This window comes from Oncorhynchus mykiss, chromosome 21 (assembly GCF_013265735.2).
Source record: "Oncorhynchus mykiss isolate Arlee chromosome 21, USDA_OmykA_1.1, whole genome shotgun sequence".
In the NCBI taxonomy this organism is placed as follows: Eukaryota; Metazoa; Chordata; class Actinopteri; order Salmoniformes; family Salmonidae; genus Oncorhynchus; species Oncorhynchus mykiss.
In genome coordinates this window covers 42,119,557-42,139,927 of record NC_048585.1, presented here as the reverse complement: position 1 = coordinate 42,139,927, position 20,371 = coordinate 42,119,557, and the positions used below count along the sequence as shown (strand labels likewise).

Below are 20,371 nucleotides of genomic sequence, written 5' to 3'. Positions count from 1 at the left end.
CGTCTTTATTTGGTGTTTTACAAATGGTAGGCTTACCACAGTTGGGCATTCATAAAATACAATTTCAGGCAACACTATAGGATATACCTCAGGAAGTAGGACCAACGCTGACGCCGTTTGGACGAACCAAATCTGGCCCACGGACATGGTCTAAATCTGAACCTATCATAGACGTGCGTCTATGTTTGGTTCAGAATTGGTCAGATCTAGACCAGCCAAACATAGTCATCTATAAATTACGTATTTTCAACATTCATTCAGAACCAAAAATTAAACCTGATTTCGACGTTCGGAAAATACATAATTTCAACGTCTGGTAAATAAGCATTTTCAACTGTCATTCATTACCGAAAATGAATCTGATTTCAACGTCCTGAAAAATGTATTTTAAACTTCCGGAAAATAGATATTTTCACCATTCAATCAGAACCTAAATTTAACCTAACATCAACGTCTGAAAAATACGTATTTTAGACATCTTTTAAACATCCTTTTGCTTACTGGGACTATTCTAGTTTCACTGTGGCTGCCGCTTTTTGGGCTTGCCTAAAGCAGCAGAAATGCAAGGAGCAGCCCTGTTACCCCTTCATTTATTCCACATTGTGTTGTGTTACAGCCTGAATTCCAAAATGAATTCAATAGATTATGTTTTTCTTTCACCCATCTACACAAAATACCCCACAATGACAAAGTGAAAACATGTTTTTAGAATTGTTTTCTAATTTATTGAAAATGAAATACAGTGGGTTTTCACTCCTCCCTTTATACTTGATTGATGAATTAAGGTCACTAATTATACTGAACATAAAATATAAACGCAACATGTAAAGTGTTGGTCCCATGTATCATGAGCTGAAATAAAAGATCCCAGAAATGTTCCATACTCGCAAAAAGCTTATTTATCGAAAATGTTGTGCACAAATGTTTACATCTCTGTTAGTGAGCCTTTCTCTTTTGCCAAGACAATCCATCTACCTGACAGGTGTGGCATATCAAGAAGTTGATTAAACAGCATTGTCCTTACACAGGTGCACCTTGTGCTGAGGCCACTCTAAAGTGTACAGTTTTGTCACACAACACAATGTCACAGGCGTCTCAAGTTTTGAGGGAGCGAGCCATTGGCATGCTGACTGCAGGAATGTTCACCAGAGCTGTTATCAGATAATTTGAATGTTCATTTTGCTATCATAAGCCACCTCCAACGTTTTTCTTTGAGAATTTAGCAGTACGTCCATCTGGCCGTACAACCGCAGACCATGTGTAACCACACCAGCACAGGACCTCAATATCTGGCTTCTTCACCTGCTGGATCGTCTGAGACCAGTCACCCAGTCAGCTGATTAAACTGTGGGTTTGAACAACCAAATAATTTCTGCACAAACTGTCAGAAACCGTCTTAGGGAAGCTTATCTGCGTGCTCGTCATCCTCACCAGGGTCTTGACCTGACTGCAGTTTGGAGTCGTAACAGTTTTCAGTAGGCAAATGTGAACCTTTGATGGCCACTGGCATGCTGAAGAAGTGTGCCCTTCACGGATGAATCATGGTTTCAACTGTACCTGGCATATGGCAGACAGCGTGTATGGCAATGTGTGGGCAAAAGGTTTGCTGATATCAACATTGTGAACAGAGTGCCCCAAGGTGGCGGTGGGGTTAGGGTATGGGCAGGCATAAGCCACAATTGAACACAATTGTATTTTATCCATGGCAATTTCAATGCACAGAGATACCGTGACGAGATCCTGAGGCCCATTGTCGTGCCATTCATCCACCGCCATCACCTCATGTTTCAGCATGATAATGCAAGTCCCCATGTCACAAGAATCTTTACACAATTCCTGGAAGATCAAAATGTCCTAGTTCTTCCATGGCCTGCATACTCACCAGACATGTCACCAATTGAGTTTATTTGGGATGCTCTGGATTGACGTGTCGACAGTGCGTTCCAGTTCCCGCAAATATCCAGCAACTTCGAAACAGCCATTGAAGAGGAGTGGGACAACATTCCACAGGCCACAATCAACAGCCTGAACAACTCTATGCGAAGGAACTGTGTCCCGCTACATGAGGCAAATGATGGTCAAACCATATGCTGACTGGTTTTCTGATCCACGCCCCTACCCTTTGTTTTATAGGTATCTGTGACCAACAGATGCATATCTTTATTCCCAGTCATGTGAAATCCATAGATTAGGGCCCAATTTATTTATTTCAATTGACTGATTTCCTTAAATGAACTGTAAATCACTAAAAACTTTGAAATTGTTGCATGTTGCTTTTATATTTTGTTCAGTGTGGTAAAGAACTCCCCACACCTTGTTGTCTAAGGCTTAATTGAAAGGAAAAAACAAAAACCTGAAGACACTAGGCTCTCCATGGAATGAGTTTGACACCCCTGCTATAATAGCTTTGCACACCTGGGTTGTCATATATTTGCACATTATAATGTTTTTAATTCTTTAAGCTGTGAAGTTGGTGATTCATCATTTTTTGACAGCCATTTTCAAGACTTGCCATAGATTTTCAAGCCTATTTAAATAAAAACTGTAACTAGGCCACTCAGGAGCATTCAATGTCGTCTTGATAAGCAACTCCTGAGTATATTTGGCCTTGTGTTTGAGGTTATTGTCTTGCTGAAAGGTGAATTTGTCTCCCAGTGTTCGTTGGAAAGGAGACTGAACCAGGTGATTTGCTCCTTTCAATGTATTTTTATCATAAACAAACTCCACAGTTCTTGATGATAACCATGCCCATAACATGATGCAGTGACGTGTTGGATTTGCCCCAAACATAATTGTTTGTATTCAGGACAAAGTTAATTTCTTTGCCACATTTTTGCAGTTTTGCTTTAGTGCCTAATTGTAAACAGGATGCATGTTTTAGAATATTTTATTCTGTACAGCCTTCCTTCTTTTCTATATGTCAATTAGGTTAGTGTTGTGGAGTAACTATAATGTTGTTGATCCATCCTCATTTTCTCCTATCACAGCCATTAAACTCTGCAACTGTTTTAAAGTCACTATTGGCCTTATGGTGAAATCCCTAAGCGGTTTACTTCCTTTCCGGCAACTGATTTAGGAAGGACGCCTGTATCTTTGTAGTGACTGGATGTATTGATATACCATCCCAAGTGTAATTAATAACTTAGCAATGCTCAAAAGGATATTTCATGTCTGTTTTTTTTACCCATCTACCAATAGGTGCACTTCTTTGCGAGGCATTTGAAAACCTCCTTGGTCTTTGTGGTTGAATCTGTGTTTGAAATTTACTGCTCGACTGAGGGACCTTACAGACAGTTGTATGTGTGGGGTACAGAGATGAGGTAGTTGTTCAAAAATCATGTTAAAACACTATTATTGCACACAGTGAGTCCATGCAACTTATTATTGTCACACCCTGATCTGTTTCAACTGTCTTTGCGATTGTCTCCACCCCCCTCCAGGTGTCGCCCATTTTCCCCATTATCCCATGTGTATTTATACCTGTGTTCTCTGTTTGTCTGTTGCCAGTTCGTCTTGTCATGCCAACCAGCATTTTGTGTCAGCTCCTGCTTTTCACCAGTCTCTCTTATCTCATCCTCCTGGTTTTTGACCCTTGCCTGTCCTGACCCTGTACCCATCCGCCTGACCACTCTGCCTGCCTGCCGTCCTGTACCTTTGCCCCCCCCTCCTCTGGATTACCAACTTTTGCCTGAGCCTGCCTGCCGTCCTGTCCCATTGCTGTAATAAACATTGTTACTTCGACACGGTCTGCATCTGGGTCTTACCTTGATACCTGATAATTATGTGACTTGTTAAGCACATTTTTACTCCTGAACTTATTTAGGCAAAGGGATTGAATACTTGACTCAAGACATTTCAGCTTTTCATTTTAATTCATTAGTAAACATTTCTAAAAACATAATTACACTTTGACATTATGGGGTATTGTGTGTAGGCCTGTGACAAATAATCTAAACTTAATACATTTTAAATTAAGGCTGTAACACAACAAAAAGTGGAAAAAGTCAAGGTGTGTGAAAACTTTGAGGGCACTCTATGTATAACTTGTGACGGGTTTTCATGTCTTTGCAATTCGTTTATTTTCGTTTGTGCTCGTTAGCATATTTAGCTAGAAGCTTCTATAAAAATCCACTAGTACTTGTGCTTATTTTGTTAGCATTTTGGTAATAGACACCTAATGTGCTTTTTTTTGCAAAAAAACAGTAATACCAGTAATACCGTAAATCCCGGGATGAGAGAAGGACAGTATGACGATATGAAAATTTGGTTACCTCCCAACCTTAGAGGCCACTGATTGAACAGAGATTACTGAGAGTAACCTTGTGTGTAACCCAATACCGGCCAAAACGCACACACACACACACACACCACACAATGGCCCGCTTCTCTGTGTCCTACTGAACAAAGCCTGGTCACCCTCACTGGAGCGCTACTATACAGCCAGCCTTCACTGGGTCATTAATTATTAATATGTCGGGTCTGCTCTGCCTCTGTCTGGTCTCCTTAAGTGTAGGACACACAGCACTTACACGACACAGCATATTCCAAAGTAAAGTTATGATAGGTAAGAGCACAGAGCATGGTGGAGAATTTCAACCTTAACATTCCTAGATACATATTGCTTGGTGTGAGGAATCCTGCCAAGAACTAATGTACTCTAAAACTGCCCTAAGGCTGAATCAATGCAGCATGAGAACATTATGAGCCTTTTACACTAGGCCTACATGACACAATATTTAGATTCACTCTCCTGGTTTACCAGCCATTTCCGCATTCAACAGCCACAGTCGGAAGTTTACGTACACTATTGTTGGAGTCATTAAAACTCATTAAAAGTATTTTTAAAATCTGACACGCTGGCTGGATTCACAATAAGTGTAGTTTTAATTTGGTATCTTACATGTGTGATTTAATGAAAGTTTGAATTTTATAGTATTTTATTTGAATCTGGCGCTCTGCATTTTCCCTGGCAATTGGCCAGTTGAGACATTTGCATCCCGCCTATCCCAAAGAGGTTAAATGTCCTTCCATAAGCGTGCTGAAAATCTGTTCATTTGTTTACAGTAAAATAGCATTGTATCTGGTCAAACACAATTTTTTCCAGAAGTTTACAAAGGGTTGGTAACAAGCTAATTGGTCGGCTATTTGAGCCAGTAAAAGGGGGCTTTACTATTCTTGGGTAGCGGAATTACTTTTGCTTCCCTCCAAGCCTGGGGGCACACACGTTCTAGTAGGCTTAGACTAAAGATATGGCAAATAGGAGTGGCAATATCGTCAGCTATTATCGTCAGTAATTTTCCATCCAAGTTGTCAGACCACAGTGGCTTGTCATTGTTAATAGACAACAATAATTTGTTCACCTCTTCCACACTCACTTTATGGAAACCAAAATTACAACGCTTGTCTTTCATAATTTGATCAGTTATACTTGGCTGTGTAGTGTCAGCGTTTGTTGCTGGCATGTCATGCCTAAATTTGCTAATCTTGCCAATGAAAAAAATCCTTAAAGTAGATGAGCCTAACAGAAGACAATTTGCCCTGTACTCAGAAACTCATAGTACTGCATTCACAGGGGTGCACACACACGAGGAGCTCTGTGCTTGTTTACAACACTCCAGAGACGAGGATGATAAGGAGAGGATTGTGCAGCAGAGAGTAAAAATGTCAAGAACTCCCTTGGCACCCTTAAGCACAACTTAAAGTAAGCTCTGGTAATGAAAAAGAACAACTCTACTTTAGAATGTTATTATGTCCCATCAGACTCAATCAGACAAAAGACTCTCTTTATTTGGCTTTCCTTGGGCTCTGCTTACATCCATGGTTTGACAAATGTACTTTAGTACTGGCAATCCGTTTGTAAATGTTCTCTCAAACCAACGCACGTACAAACACGCATTACATAAGTTCAAACTCACTTAAAAGTGTCAAAGAGTTAAGCACAAAGTTCTTCCTCAGCATGAGCGAGTTTCTGCCACACACACAAATACATGTATTAAGTAGGTTTCGATTAAGTAGCATTTCAAAAAGACCTTCAGATACGGCAAGCTTCCCTATTTACTATTCACAGTCGCTGCAGCCAACAATGACTAGCCATATTAAACAACATATCAGCTATGAGGGAGCTGGTTCTCTTTTGAACAGCTACAAGAAGGCCAAGCTAGAGGAGCCTGCAGAAGCCAGCGTAACTATGGTTACAAGACATGAATCAGCAGCACAAGCATCAGGCCAGCAGGCAGCAACAGGAAACAAGCAGGATGTGGCAGTAGTAGACATGGGACACCTGCTATTACAGAGCAGAGTACACTGGGCCAGGGAAGCAGGAGGGGGTGCGACAGGAACAGGTGATTGGTACAGGACTGAAAGACAGGGAGCATCGGTTGGCACAGGAACAATGTGAAAGGATGCCTTTATGTCTACATTATAGTGATGAGTGGAATATCATCAGCAACACACCTACAAAGCACGGGTTCAATCACAAAGCTGCATATTACAATACACAACTAAAAAAAGCAGTAAATAGTCAAATCGACACCCACAAAGCACAATGTGTGCAGTTCAAGTGTCCAATCACAAAGCCGCATGGTACAAGCCACACCTAGAAAAGCAGCAAAGGCCAAAAGTAGCACAACCACAAAACCTGCAAGAAGTAAAGCCACAAGTCACGACCACAAACTAAACAGGAACTGAAGCACCATGAATGGAGAAGTGAATAAGGTACATGGATGGTGATGGCAGGGAAAATAAGAAAATAAAACAAGGTTACAGGAATGGACATAGTCTGGTCCCATATCTGTTTCTTTGTGCTGTATTTGCCAGCTCCTATGGCTGTTGTCATACAAAAACATGCTGGTTGATCTGGGACCGGGCTAGTATGAATGAGGCTGCAAGCACAAAACAAACACAAAAACAAGATGGCGGCAGCCAGCCGGGAGGGGAACCCAACCAATCACGGTTATGGATGGAAGTGAAAGGGTATGAATGGTAGCGGAACTAAAGTCAAGAGGTGGCAGGCAGGTGACATCTGATGGAGGGTGTGGTTTGGGATGGGGTGTCATGGATAGATGGAGGGTTGATGGGTACGTGTCAGGGGCAGAAGCAGCAGAGAGCATCAACAGTAGGGCTCACAAAAGCAAGGGTAAAACTGCAAATCACAGGGTAGCAAGGGGGCCAAGTGGGTGAGGCAGCATTGAGTGGGTTGATCAGCAATGCAGCAAATTTGGCAAGGCGGCCAGGATAGGAAGCTCACAATAACACAGCTCACAATATCCATCCATGGATAGACCCACAGCTTCCGGCCTGGACCAGACCCTTTTCATCTGACCAAAATAGCCCAGCCAGAGCCTCTCTCCCCTGGGGTCAACAGCCCGGCACTATGGGGGGTGATAGTGGGTGTCTGGTGGCGTAGTCGGCAGCAATTAGCAGTGGGCCTACCTGGGGAGGTGGCATCTCCGTCCAGAAGGTTGTCGTCCTCAGAGGTGTGGAAGTCCATGACGACTCCGGCGCCATCCAGTAGCTCCTCGTCGCTGCTGGCACTGGTAATGCTGTTGTAGCTGTTCCTGTAGTAGCCCTTCCTGTTGAAGAGCTGCTCCGACTCCATTTAGCTACGTGCTACGCAGGCAGTGCCCTGCGTGGGAACACAAACACACTCTCAGATCACAGGGCTGGGCACTGGAGATGCTGTTGTAGCTGTTTCTGTGGTATCCCCTGTTGAACTTGAGCTGCTGGAAAACAGACACAGGCACATACACTCAGGCAGACAGGAAAGTCCACAGCTCAGCCTGGCTGTAACCAGAAGGCGGAATTAAGTGTGGGTAAGGTTTCCGTTTCAGATTCGTTCTGATTCCCGAACCTCGTTACCAGCCTTGCGGCAGTGTCGTTTCTGGTTGGTGATAGAGGATGGAAAGAAGGGCGGAAGAAGGGATAGGAAAGGAAGGAGGGTCATTAGGACACATGATGAGTGTGAGATGTCAGACCCAGAGACTTCACTAAAGAGGAAGACGGAGGTGACAGAGAAGTAGCAGTAAACTCATCAGCTGTGTTGCTTCTGTCAGCATGGAGGACTGTGATGATGGAGGACCCTGGTGGCGAACAATACTGTGAAAAATGTATATCATTACCTCTGTCTGTCTGGTTGTCTGAGAGTGTGTGCTAGATTGGAATCATAAACCTGTACCCTGCACAACACCTCTGTCTGAATTTGGAATTGGACTGTTTGGTGCCCACTCAGGAGGAGATTTTGATTCCTATTGGAAATCATTTTGTTTACCTCTCCAGTCCATCAGGAATATGGGACATTTTTACTGCATCCGTTTTGAGGAATTACATAAATACAAACCATTTATGTGTGGGAAGAACCAGCCAGTAGTGTTTATGTCTATTTTTAGTTTGGGGATTAGGATGAACAGAGTGATGCTGATTTAGAACGAAATAGTAGAGCACACTAACCTCACTATTTCCCCCCTAGTGGAAGCAGGGGCAAACAAAACCTAGTCCAGAACCATAGAGGAAGGAGGATACACCAAAACCTTTGCTAGATCATGAAAGATAGGCTAGCTCAGGGTTTCCTCTGGATCAAAAGGGGGCTTAGGTGGTGGGCGTGGCGGGCGTGGCGGGGGGGGAGCAGCTGAAATTTAGAGGCCCCCATTTTGGTGGTGTAGACACATTTTTGCCTTTTTAAGCCAATTTCCTGCAATTCTACAAATTTCTCCATGGACCAGAGATATTTTCTTGCAATTTTAAAGTAAAATTCCTGCAATTCTACACATTTTGCCATGCAGCGGAGTAAACATTTAGCTGTTTTAATGCCAATCTCTTGCAATTCTATGCATTTTGCCATTGCTGATGCTGTGTTATTTTGCTCAAACATAGTAACAAAATATATACTGCTAAATTCATTGCTTTTGGAATTTTCAATTCTCCTTGACAGCTTTAATTTTGGTGATTGAGAATTCTCAAAGATTATATTATTTGAAAATATATAGGTCCATGATCTTTTCTACATAGTGTTAACTTAAACTATTAAAACCAAATATAAACTAAAAGCATTTCTACATCCAGAAAATGTATTTCGAAGTTTACATACACCTTAGCCAATATATTTACACTCAGTTTTTCACAATTCCTGACATTTAATCCTAGTAAAAATGCCCTGTTTTAGGTCAGTTAACGTCACCACTTTATTTTAAGAATGTGAAATGTCAGATTAATAGTAGAGAGAAAGATTTATTTCAGCTTGTATTTCTTTCATCACATTCCCAGTGGGTCAGAAGTTTACATTCACTGAATTAGTATTTGGTAGCATTGCCATTAAATTGTTTAACTTGGGTCAAACGTTTCAGGTAGCCTTCCACAAGCTTCCCACAATAAGTTGGGTGAATTTTGGCCCATTCCTCCTGACAGAGCTGGTGTAACCGAGTCAGGTTTGTAGGCCTCCTTGCTCACACACGCTTTTTCAGTTCTGCCCACAAACTTTCTATAGGATTATCTTGACTTTGTTGTCCTTAAGCCATTTTGCCACACCTTTGGAAGTATGCTTGGGGTCATTGTCCATTTGGAAGACCCATTTGCGACCAAGCTTTAACTTCCTGACTGATGTCTTGAGATGTTGCTTCTATATATCCACATAATTTTCCTCCCTCATGAAGCCATCTATTTTGTGAAGTGCACCAGTCCCTCCTTTTAATGACTCCAACCTAAGTGTATGTAAACTTCCGACTTCAACTGTAGGCAAACGCTTAGGTGGCCCATCCGAGGATTTCAATGGCAGAAAACTCCCTGCTAGCTACTAGCTAGCCAATGTGACTGTGAATAAGTGGGTTAAGGATTCTTCTACGAATGGTTTCTGGCCTTACCTAGCAAGAGGTGATCTTTTTCTACGTGATAAAAAAAAGGTAGGCCTATGAGATGAAATGGAAGCAGGTTGAGCTAATGATATGTCTGAATCACGTAGAGTAACTTAATATAACCGTGTATCGTCATCATCATACTATCCAGACCCAGAGCGACGAGAACTAAATGAATCCTAAAGTGAACAGTACTAAATCAAATGGCAGGCAGCAAATGATTTCATCTATATATGAGTCGCCAACTTACAGCCAGAGAGCTTAAACCCATTATACAGGGATATTGTTTGATATACTCCTTTACTTTAGAGTAACTGACTGTAGGCCGTATCCTCGATTGAATTTACTGCTCTGAAAACTGGCAGTGGTATCACTGACTCTTATGGGGAGATTATGAATTCTCCCAGAGTCCATGGATAGTGTAGTATAAGTATCCTCTCTCGACAGAGAAATGGAAGTCCCACAAGTCATGAGCTCATTATGACAGGAAGAAATAAAGAGTCAAAATCCTTCTAGGCTTCCTCCCGTTTCATTTACACTCATCAACGTTCAAAAGCAAAAGGAGATGATAGTGTCACTGATGTCACTACAGCTTATGTTCCATTCAAGTATAGGAATCTTGCAGGGCTCCCGAATGGCACAGCGGTCTAAGGCACTGCCTCTCAGAGGCGTCACTACAGACCCCGGGTTCGATTCCAGGCTGTAGCACAATTGACCCAACGCCGTCCGGTTTAGGGTTTTGCCGGGGTAGGCAGTCATTGTAAATAAGAATTTGTTCTTAACTAGCTTCCCTAGTTAAATAAAGGTTAAATACAAATATATAAACTCTGTGATGACTACAATGTGAGACAGACACTCATAATGTTCTCATATTTCCCCCCCAATCCTAAACAGCACATCCCTAGGTGTCTATGGAGGAGACAACACACCAGAGACTAGAGCGCTTACATTTCACAAGCCTGGTCTCATAGCTTTACATACAGTAACTAACTCTTCATGACATAGACCAACAGACTGGACCACTAGCCTAACAACTTCCCCTCTCACCTTGAATCAGGAAATCCCTTTGTGCTGCATTCAATTAAAGCAGGAAATTCTATTCTGTTTGTTTTTAGGAGGAATGCCAACAAGTCCAAGAGCGCTCTTGTTCTTGGTTAACAAGTGTGAGCCTTTTTCAACCTCCATCTTGGCACCAGTTACTGTGGTCATGAGCTTGCTAGGCCCAGTGCCCACCAAGCTGTGAACACGCTCAGCAGGAGTTTCAACTCTCAAGAAGACAAAAACTTAAGATGACCTAGGTCATTCCGAGTGAAAATTTAACAAAAATCGCAATTAGAATGTTGTATTCCCTGAATTGTGGAACAAAGAAATGGTAGGCTATTTGAAGGAAAGATCTTTGACATTTACAGAATAACACTGCAGGAGTCTGAACTGTCTGTTCCTACCCAGTCTGGAGAAGTGTCTACTCTGTTCCTCTGTTCTTCTCACTTCTTCTCCACAAGGTTGAGGTGAAGCCGTGAACATTTTGGTAAAACTACACGACCATCAGGCTTCAGCACAGACGAGGAGAAAGTGGGTTCATTTAGTCTCAGAACCAGCCTGACGTGACCGACCGAAAGGGTGTGAAATGATCCATCTTAAATAAGCTAAGCATTGTCATAGACTCACATGCAACAGATATCCGATACATGAAGTTGCTTACTGCAAAGCAAGGCTACGGTTTCGATGAGGAACGATACAAACAGGCTGAATTTGAGAGGAATATTACTTTAGAAAACAGCTCCTATGAAGGATACATGATCCCTATCATTTTTCACCCTGACATTTGAGAATATGGATGAGAATAGATGTGTTTGAATGATGGGAAAGCGCTATCTGAGGTGCCAAAACGAGCCGGGCCTGGCAGTGACAGTTACACAACTTATTAGAGCCGGGACGATATCAGTATCGCAATATTTTTCCCATGACAAAAATGAAAACACGAAGCAGGTCAAACTCTGCGGTCCTTTAAAACCTGCTGTATGTCAAAAATATTGTGTGCTTTCACTTGGGAAATAAACAAATGTGACTCTGGATGACAACATAATGATGTTTGTTTCCAACATTAGGGCTGTTTTCCTAAAGAAGTTCAATCGGCTTCGTGTTTTGTTTCCTTGCCACGGTACTTACGAGTATCACAATACTGGTATCGTCCTGGACCCACAACTTATAAAGCAGGCGAGAGAGTGGGCCTCTTCTTTCAGTAGTCAAGGACCTAGATGTTGCCAGGGGAAACTGTTGCTGGGATATGACTCAGCGTTTTGCCCGCCCCTCAGTGATATGATCACACCTCCTGTAAGGCAGCCTCACCACTGCCAACAATACAGGTCGACACACCTCCAAAACTCTTTTTTTCCAATTACAGTTGCTTTTTACATTACCTCCGCCACTTATACACCTCAACTACATCGACCCCCAATCCTACCTACTGTCATAAGCAATTTCCTAGGGTGTAGTAATGCAATAACGTTCAACTGAAAGTTGTGAAAAACCTCAAACAAAAACTGTTTTCAAGCTCTCTAAGCTTGCATTAATGCTGCACATTTTAGGAGTCAGACCAGAGGAAGAGCTTACTTTGAGAGCTGACCAAGCAAAAAAAAAAAAATGTCAGACAAGTCTTGAGAAATATACCAGACCAGTGCCATTGATAAGAAAAATGGCAGGAACTTGTGTTGTGACATTGTAGAAGTAAGAGGGGGAAAAAAATAAGATTATTGAATAAGAGGTCAGCACTGTCACAGATGGAACACAGAATATGGATATTAATATTGTCCCTAAAATACTATGAATAAATGCCTTGCACCTAAATAATAAAAAGAGTCTCGGGTGAGAAAGCTAAGAGTATATATTTTAGGGAAATTAACGCATATATATATATATATATATATATTTTCCAACCATTTTCTCATCTTAAAAATGAGGCATAGGTAATGGCTTTGATTTCTGGTCAAACAGATGGGAACGGAGTCTTAGAGAACCTCTACCAGAAAAAAAGTCTTAAAAGGTATATCAACACTTATATTTAGTTTGAGGAATTATTTGCCTTCTGTAAGTTTAAGAAACATTGCCATGTGCCTTGTCATTTCCTAATTTCTCGGTCACACTCTGATCTGATTCACCGGGTCTTGTGCTTGTCTCCACCCCCCACCAGGTGTCTACCATTTGTCTGCATTATCTCATATGTATTTATACCTGCGTTTTCTATTTGTCTGTTGGCAGTTTGTCTTGTCCTACCAGCGTGTTCCCTGTGCTCTAGTTTTTCTTAAGTCTAACCAGTTCTGACCATTCTGCCTGTCCTGATCCTGCCCGCCGTCCTGTACCTGTCTGACTGATTTGGATTGCGACCCTTGGACTGCCTTGACTTACATTTTGCCTGCCCCTTGAACTATAATAAACTCTGACTCGTACTATCTGCCTCCTGTGTCTGCCTCTGGGTCTTAGCCTGAGGCCTGATATTCTCTCCCTCATGAGGGAGGAAAATGAACATTCACAGAAGTATCAGGTAAAGGTAGACCTACCAATTAGTTAGTGTATTTACTGATAAAGATTTTTGTTTATGAATTATTAAGTGATTAAAACTTGTAATTCTTTCACCAAAAGGAATTACTGCAATTGAGTCACAAAGTTGGGTCACCTTCTACTGGCGTGTTATATTCAGATCACATGGTGGCCAAAGCGAAAGTATGAAAACAGGACAACCTCTCTCTCTCTGCCCCTCTTTCTCTCTCCCTCCCTCTTTCTCTCTCCCTTTCCCTCTCTGCCCCTCTCCCCCTACCTCTCTCTCTGCCTGCCTCTGCCGCTCTACCTCTCTCTCTCTCTCTCTGCCTGTGCCTATCTCGCTCTACCTCTCTCCCTCTGCCTTGCTCTCTTCCTCTGCCCCTCTCCCTCTCGCCCCTCCCCTCTCTCACCCTCTCTCTCTCCCTCCCTCCCTCCTTCTGCCTCTCACTCCCTCTCTCTCTCTCTCTGCCTCACTCTCTCTCTCTCTCTGCCTCACTCTCTCTCTCTCTGCCTCCCTCCTCCTCCATCTGCCTCCCTCCCTCTGCCTCCCCCTCTCTCCCCTTCTCTCTGCCTCCCCCTCTCTCTGCCTGCCTCCCGCCCCCTCTCTCTCTGCCTACCTCTCTCTTGCTCTCTGCTTGAGTCTCGCTCTCTGCCTCCCCCTCCATCTCTCTCTTTTCCTCCCTCTCTCTGCCTCCATCCCTCTTTCTGCCTCCATCCCTCTCCCTGCCTCCTTCTCCTCCTCCTCCTGCCTCCCTCTCTCTCTCTCTCTCTGCCTCCCCCTCTCTCTGCCGCACTCCCTCTCTCTCTCTGCCGCACTCCCTCTCTCTCTCTGCCGCACTCCCTCTGCCTCTCCCCCTCTCTCTCTCTGCCTCTCTCCCTCTCTGCCTCTCTCCCTGCCTCTCTCTCGCTCTCTGCCTCCCTCCCTCTCTCTCTCTCTGCCTCACTCACTCTCTCTCTCTCTGCCTCACTCACTCACTCTCTCTCTCTGCCTCCCTCCCTCTCTCTGCCTCCCTCCCTCCCACTCCTCCCTCTCTGCCTCCCTCCTCCTCCTCTCTCTCTCTCGATCCCTCTTCTCGCTCTCTGCCTGCCTCTCTCTCGTCCTCCCTCCCTCCCCCCCTCCCTCTCCTCTCTGCTGCACTCCCTCTCTCTCTCTGCCGCACTCCCTCTCTCTCTCTGCCTCCCTCTCTCTCTGCCTCCCTCCCTCTCTCTGCCTCCCTCCCTCTCTCTGCCTCCCTCCCTCCGCCTCCCTCTCTCTCTCTCTCTGCCTCCCTCCCTCTCTCTCTCTCTGCCTCCCTCCCTCCCTCTCTCTCTCTGCCTCCCTCCCTCCCTCCCTCTCTCTCTCTGCCTCCCTCCCTCCCTCTCTCTCCTCCTCTCTCTCTCTCTCTCTCGATCCCTCTTCTCGCTCTCTGCCTGCCTCTCTCGCTCTCTGCCTCCATCCCTCTTTCTTTCTGCCTCCTTCTCCTCCTCCTTCTGCCTCTCTCTCTGCATCTCCATCTGCCTCCTCCTTTCTGCCTCCCTACTCTGCCTGCCTCACTCCACCTCTCTCTCTGCCTGCCTCGCTCGCTCTCTCCCTGCCTGCCTCTCTCGCTCGCTCGCTCTCTGCCTGCATCTCCCGCTCGCTCGCTCGCTCTCTGCCTGCCTCTCCCGCTCGCTCTCTGCCTGCCTCTCCCGCTCGCTCGCTCTCTGCCTGCCTCTCCCGCTCGCTCGCTCTCTGCCTGCCTCTCCCGCTCGCTCGCTCGCTCTCTGCCTGCCTCTCCCGCTCGCTCTCTGCCTGCCTCTCCCGCTCGCTCGCTCTCTGCGTGCCTCTCCCGCTCGCTCGCTCTCTGCGTGCCTCTCCCGCTCGCTCGCTCTCTGCGTGCCTCTCCCGCTCGCTCGCTCTCTGCGTGCCTCTCCCGCTCGCTCGCTCTCTGCGTGCCTCTCCCGCTCGCTCGCTCTCTGCCTGCCTCTCCCGCTCACTCTCTGCCTGCCTCTCCCGCTCTCTGCCTGCCTCTCCCGCTCGCTCGCTCTCTGCCTGCCTCTCCCGCTCGCTCGCTCTATGCCTGCCTCTCCCGCTCGCTCTCTGCCTGCCTCTCCCGCTCGCTCGCTCTCTGCGTGCCTCTCCCGCTCGCTCGCTCTCTGCGTGCCTCTCCCGCTCGCTCGCTCTCTGCGTGCCTCTCCCGCTCGCTCGCTCTCTGCGTGCCTCTCCCGCTCGCTCGCTCTCTGCGTGCCTCTCCCGCTCGCTCGCTCTCTGCGTGCCTCTCCCGCTCGCTCGCTCTCTGCGTGCCTCTCCCGCTCGCTCGCTCTCTGCCTGCCTCTCCCGCTCGCTCGCTCTCTGCCTGCCTCTCCCGCTCACTCTCTGCCTGCCTCTCCTGCTCTCTGCCTGCCTCTCCCGCTCGCTCGCTCTCTGCCTGCCTCTCCCGCTCGCTCTATGCCTGCCTCTCTCGCTCGCTCTCTGCCTGCCTCGCTCGCTCTCTGCCTCCCTCTCTCTCTCTCTCCTCCTCCATCTGCCTCCTTCCCTCTCCTCCTCCCTCTGCCTCCCCCTCTCTGCCTCCCTCTCTCTCTGCCTCCCTCTCTCTTGCTCTCTGCCTGCCTCTCGCTCTCTGCCTCCCCCTCCATCTCTCTCTTTTCCTCCCTCTCTCTCTCTCTCTGCCTCCATCACTCTTTCTGCCTCCATCCCTCTCACTGCCTCCTTCTCCTCCTCCTCCTGCCTCCCCCTCTCTCCCCTTCTTTGCCTCTCTCTCTCTCTCTCTTTGCCTCTCTCTCTCTCTCTTTCTTTGCCTCTCTCTCTCTCTCTTTGCCTCTCTCTCTTTGCCTTTCTCCCTCTCTCTTTGCTTCTCTCTCTCTCTCTCTCTCTCTCAGCCTCTCTCTCTCTCTCTTTGCCTCTCTCTCTTTGCCTTTCTCCCTCTCTCTTTGCTTCTCTCTCTCTCTCTCTCTCTCTCTTTGCCTCTCTCTCTCTCTCTCGCTCTCTTTGCCTCTCTCTCTCTCTCTCTCTCGCTCTTTGCCTCTCTCTTTGCCTCTCTCTCTCTTTGCCTCTCTCTCTCTCTTTGCCTCTCTCTCTCTCTTTGCCTCTCTCTCTCTCTCTCTCTCTCTCTCTCTTTGCCCCTCTCTCTCTCTCTATCTTTGCCTCTCTCTCTCTCTCTCTTTGCCTTTCTCTCTCTCTCTTTGCCTTTCTCTCTCTTTGCCTCTCTCTCTCTCTTTGCCTCTCTCTCTCTCTCTCTCTCTCTCTTTGCCTCTCTCTCTCTTTGCCTCTCTCTCTCTTTGCCTCTCTCTCTCTTTGCCTCTCTCTCCGCCTCTCTCTTTGCCTCTCTCTCTCTCTTTGCCTCTCTCTCTCTTTGCCTCCCTCTCTCTCTCTCTTTGCCTCTCTCTCTCTCTCTTTGCCTCTCTCTCTCTCTCTCTTTGCCTCTCTCTCTCTTTGCCTCTCTCTCTCTTTGCCTCTCTCTTTGCCTTTCTCCCTCTCTCTTTGCCTCTCTCTCTCTTTGCCTCTCTCTCTCTTTGCCTCTCTCTCTCTCTCTTTGCCTCTCTCTCTCTTTGCCTCTCTCTCTCTTTGCCTCTCTCTCTCTTTGCCTCTCTCTTTGCCTCTCTCTTTGCCTCTCTCTTTGCCTCTCTCTCTCTTTTCTCTCTTCGCTCGCTCTCTGCCTGCCTCTCCCGCTCACTCTCTGCCTGCCTCTCCCGCTCTCTGCCTGCCTCTCCCGCTCGCTCGCTCTCTGCCTGCCTCTCCCGCTCGCTCTATGCCTGCCTCTCTCGCTCGCTCTCTGCCTGCCTCGCTCGCTCGCTCTATGCCTGCCTCTCTCGCTCGCTCTCTGCCTGCCTCGCTCGCTCTCTGCCTCTCTCTCTCGCTCTCTGCCTCTCTCTCTCTCTGCCTCTCTCTCTCTCTCTCTCTCTCTCTCTCTCTCTCTCCCTCCATCTGCCTCCTTCCCTCTCCTCCTCCCTCTGCCTCCCCCTCTCTGCCTCCCTCTCTCTCTGCCTCCCTCTCTCTTGCTCTCTGCCTGCCTCTCGCTCTCTGCCTCCCCCTCCATCTCTCTCTTTTCCTCCCTCTCTCTCTCTCTCTGCCTCCATCACTCTTTCTGCCTCCATCCCTCTCCCTGCCTCCTTCTCCTCCTCCTCCTGCCTCCCCCTCTCTCCCCTTCTTTGCCTCTCTCTCTCTCTTTCTTTGCCTCTCTCTCTCTCTCTCTCTCTTTGCCTCTCTCTCTCTCTCTCTCAGCCTCTCTCTCTCTTTGCCTCTCTCTCTTTGCCTTTCTCCCTCTCTCTTTGCTTCTCTCTCTCTCTCTCTTTGCCTCTCTCTCTCTCTCTCGCTCTTTGCCTCTCTCTCTTTGCCTCTCTCTCTCTCTCTTTGCCTCTCTCTCTCTCTCTCGCTCTTTGCCTCTCTCTGCCTCTCTCTCTCTCTCTCTTTGCCTCTCTCTCTCCCTCTCTCTCTCTTTGCCTCTCTCTCCGCCTCTCTCTCTTTGCCTCTCTCTCTCCCTCTCTCTCTCTTTGCCTCTCTCTCCGCCTCTCTCTCTTTGCCTCTCTCTCTCTCTCTCTTTGCCTCTCTCTCTCTCTGCCTCTCTCTCTCTCTCTTTGCCTCTCTCTCTCTCTTTGCCTCTCTCTCTCTCTTTGCCTCTCTCTCTCTTTGCCACTCTCTCTCTTTGCCACTCTTTGCCTCTCTCTCTCTCTCTTTGCCTCTCTCTCTCTCTCTCTTTGCCTCTCTCTCTCTCTTTGCCTCTCTCTCTCTCTTTGCCTCTCTCTCTCTCTTTGCCTCTCTCTCTCTCTTTGCCTCTCTCCCTCTCTTTGCCTCTCTCTCTCTTTGCCTCTCTCTCTCTCTTTGCCTCTCTCTCTCTTTGCCTCTCTCTCTCTCTCTCTCTTTGCCTCTCTCTCTCTTTGCCTCTCTCTCTCTCTCTCTTTGCCTCTCTCTCTCTCTCTTTGCCTCTCTCTCTCTCTCTTTGCCTCTCTCTCTCTCTCTTTGCCTCTCTCTCTCTCTCTTTGCCTCTCTCTCTCTCTCTTTGCCTCTCTCTCTCTCTCTTTGCCTCTCTCTCTCTCTCTTTGCCTCTCTCTCTCTCTCTCTTTGCCTCTCTCTCTCTCTCTCTCTTTGCCTCTCTCTCTCTCTCTCTTTGCCTCTCTCTCTCTTTGCCTCTCTCTCTCTCTCTCTTTGCCTCTCTCTCTCTCTCTTTGCCTCTCTCTCTCTCTCTTTGCCTCTCTCTCTCTCTCTTTGCCTCTCTCTCTCTCTCTTTGCCTCTCTCTCTCTCTCTTTGCCTCTCTCTCTCTCTCTTTGCCTCTCTCTCTCTCTCTCTTTGCCTCTCTCTCTCTCTCTCTCTTTGCCTCTCTCTCTCTCTCTTTGCCTCTCTCTCTCTCTCTTTGCCTCTCTCTCTCTTTGCCTCTCTCTCTCTCTCCCTTTGCCTCTCTCTCTCTCTCTCTCTTTGCCTCTCTCTCCGCCTCTCTCTCTTTACCTCTCTCTCTCTCTTTGCCTCTCTCTCTTTGCCTTTCTCTCTCTCTCTGCCTCTCTCTTTGCCTTTCTCTCTCTCTCTTTGCCTTTCTCCCTCTCTCTTTGCCTCTCTCCCTCTCTCTTTGCCTCTCTCTCTCTCTCTTTGCCTCTCTCTTTGCCTCTCTCTCTCTCTCTTTGCCTCTCTCTCTCTCTCTTTGCCTCTCTCTCTCTCTTTGCCTCTCTCTCTCTCTTTGCCTCTCTCTCTCTTTGCCTTTCTCTCTCTCTCTTTGCCCCTCTCTCTCTCTCTTTGCCCCTCTCTCTCTCTCTTTGCCCCTCTCTCTCTCTCTTTGCCCCTCTCTCTCTCTCTTTGCCCCTCTCTCTCTCTCTTTGCCTTTCTCTCTCTCTCTCTTTGCCTTTCTCTCTCTCTCTTTGCCTTTCTCTCTCTCTCTTTGCCTTTCTCTCTCTCTCTTTGCCTTTCTCTCTCTCTCTTTGCCTTTCTCTCTCTCTCTCTTTGCCTTTCTCTCTCTCTCTCTTTGCCTTTCTCTCTCTCTCTCTTTGCCTTTCTCTCTCTCTCTCTTTGCCTTTCTCTCTCTCTCTTTGCCTTTCTCTCTCTCTCTCTTTGCCTTTCTCTCTCTCTCTTTGCCTTTCTCTCTCTCTCTTTGCCTTTCTCTCTCTCTCTTTGCCTTTCTCTCTCTCTCTTTGCCTTTCTCTCTCTCTCTTTGCCTTTCTCTCTCTCTCTTTGCCTCTCTCTCTCTCTTTGCCTTGATATGTAGCTGCACGGAGAAAATTAATTTGAGCATAAACTAGACCACTCACTGAGTTACCCTAAAAAAAAGCTAATTTTCAACCAAAAGCAATTGTAAGACCTGTGGTCCTTTCCTGTTGCTCATATAAAACCCCAATGTACGCCCCATTCACCCCAACAACATATTTGATGTATAAATCACAGCTCACACAAGCCACTCAGATGGTTATGATACGGTAATAGTCACGTGATACATAGGACTATGTAATGGGTACATGTATTGAAGAGAAAATACATATCACACTATGCAATATGTTCATATACATCTATGCCATAAAATCTGCATGCAATACAAACTATATGCATCTCCCCTTTTACTGTGTAAGGTGAAAGACCACTAAACAAACATGAAAAGGAACATTTCCACTGCCTGTCACGCGCCTTTCTGATGTATCATGGTGCCATGACATTGTTGCTAGCTAGCTAGGGCAGTAGCTAGGGGTTTCTGGATGATACAACGAACGTTACAGCTGACACCATCCTACATTTAACACATACAAAATGCAGCCAGCTAGTTACAACCACAAATAAGTACGGTGGATAAAGGATGCGTGTCTTGTAGTGTAATATGGCGACTAGAATTTAGCTAATAAGCTAGTAGCTAGTTAGCCAACTACGACTGACAGGGGCTCGAGTGCTCCTTTTTAAAATGTCAGTTAACGTTAGTTGGCCTGATTCGATTTTGATGCAACTACTACACCATTTGACATGATGAATTTCACAAAGCGATGTTGTTGTTGTACGCATAACTGACCACTACAAATGCACCACGCGCTGAATATGTGCAACATACTGGTGAAAATGATCACCTAC

At 46.3% G+C, this 20,371-nt stretch overlaps 2 protein-coding genes across 6 annotated transcripts in view; both read right to left on the bottom strand.

Annotated features, from left to right (window-relative positions):
- Window positions 1-20,371, bottom strand: part of LOC110500450 (H(+)/Cl(-) exchange transporter 3) — a 65,733-nt gene that overhangs the window by 45,077 nt on the left and 285 nt on the right. For 4 of the 5 annotated variants that reach the window (XM_036957877.1, XM_036957873.1, XM_036957876.1 and 1 more), the window contains one exon: window positions 7,432-7,624. The exons of the other annotated variant lie outside the window; for it this stretch is intronic. In XM_036957877.1, the coding sequence (XP_036813772.1) occupies window positions 7,432-7,597 (166 nt within the window). In that variant the 5' untranslated portion in view covers window positions 7,598-7,624. The remainder of the gene's footprint in view (window positions 1-7,431; window positions 7,625-20,371) is intronic. 5 annotated transcript variants of the gene reach the window in all.
- On the bottom strand, window positions 7,602-19,537 carry LOC118942801 (trichohyalin-like; the record flags this gene model as incomplete). Its single annotated transcript, XM_036956510.1, has 5 exons — window positions 7,602-7,721; window positions 17,651-17,704; window positions 17,751-18,380; window positions 18,633-19,058; window positions 19,313-19,537. Coding segments are annotated over 5 exons (1,455 nt in total), but the record flags the coding sequence as incomplete, so codon positions are not given.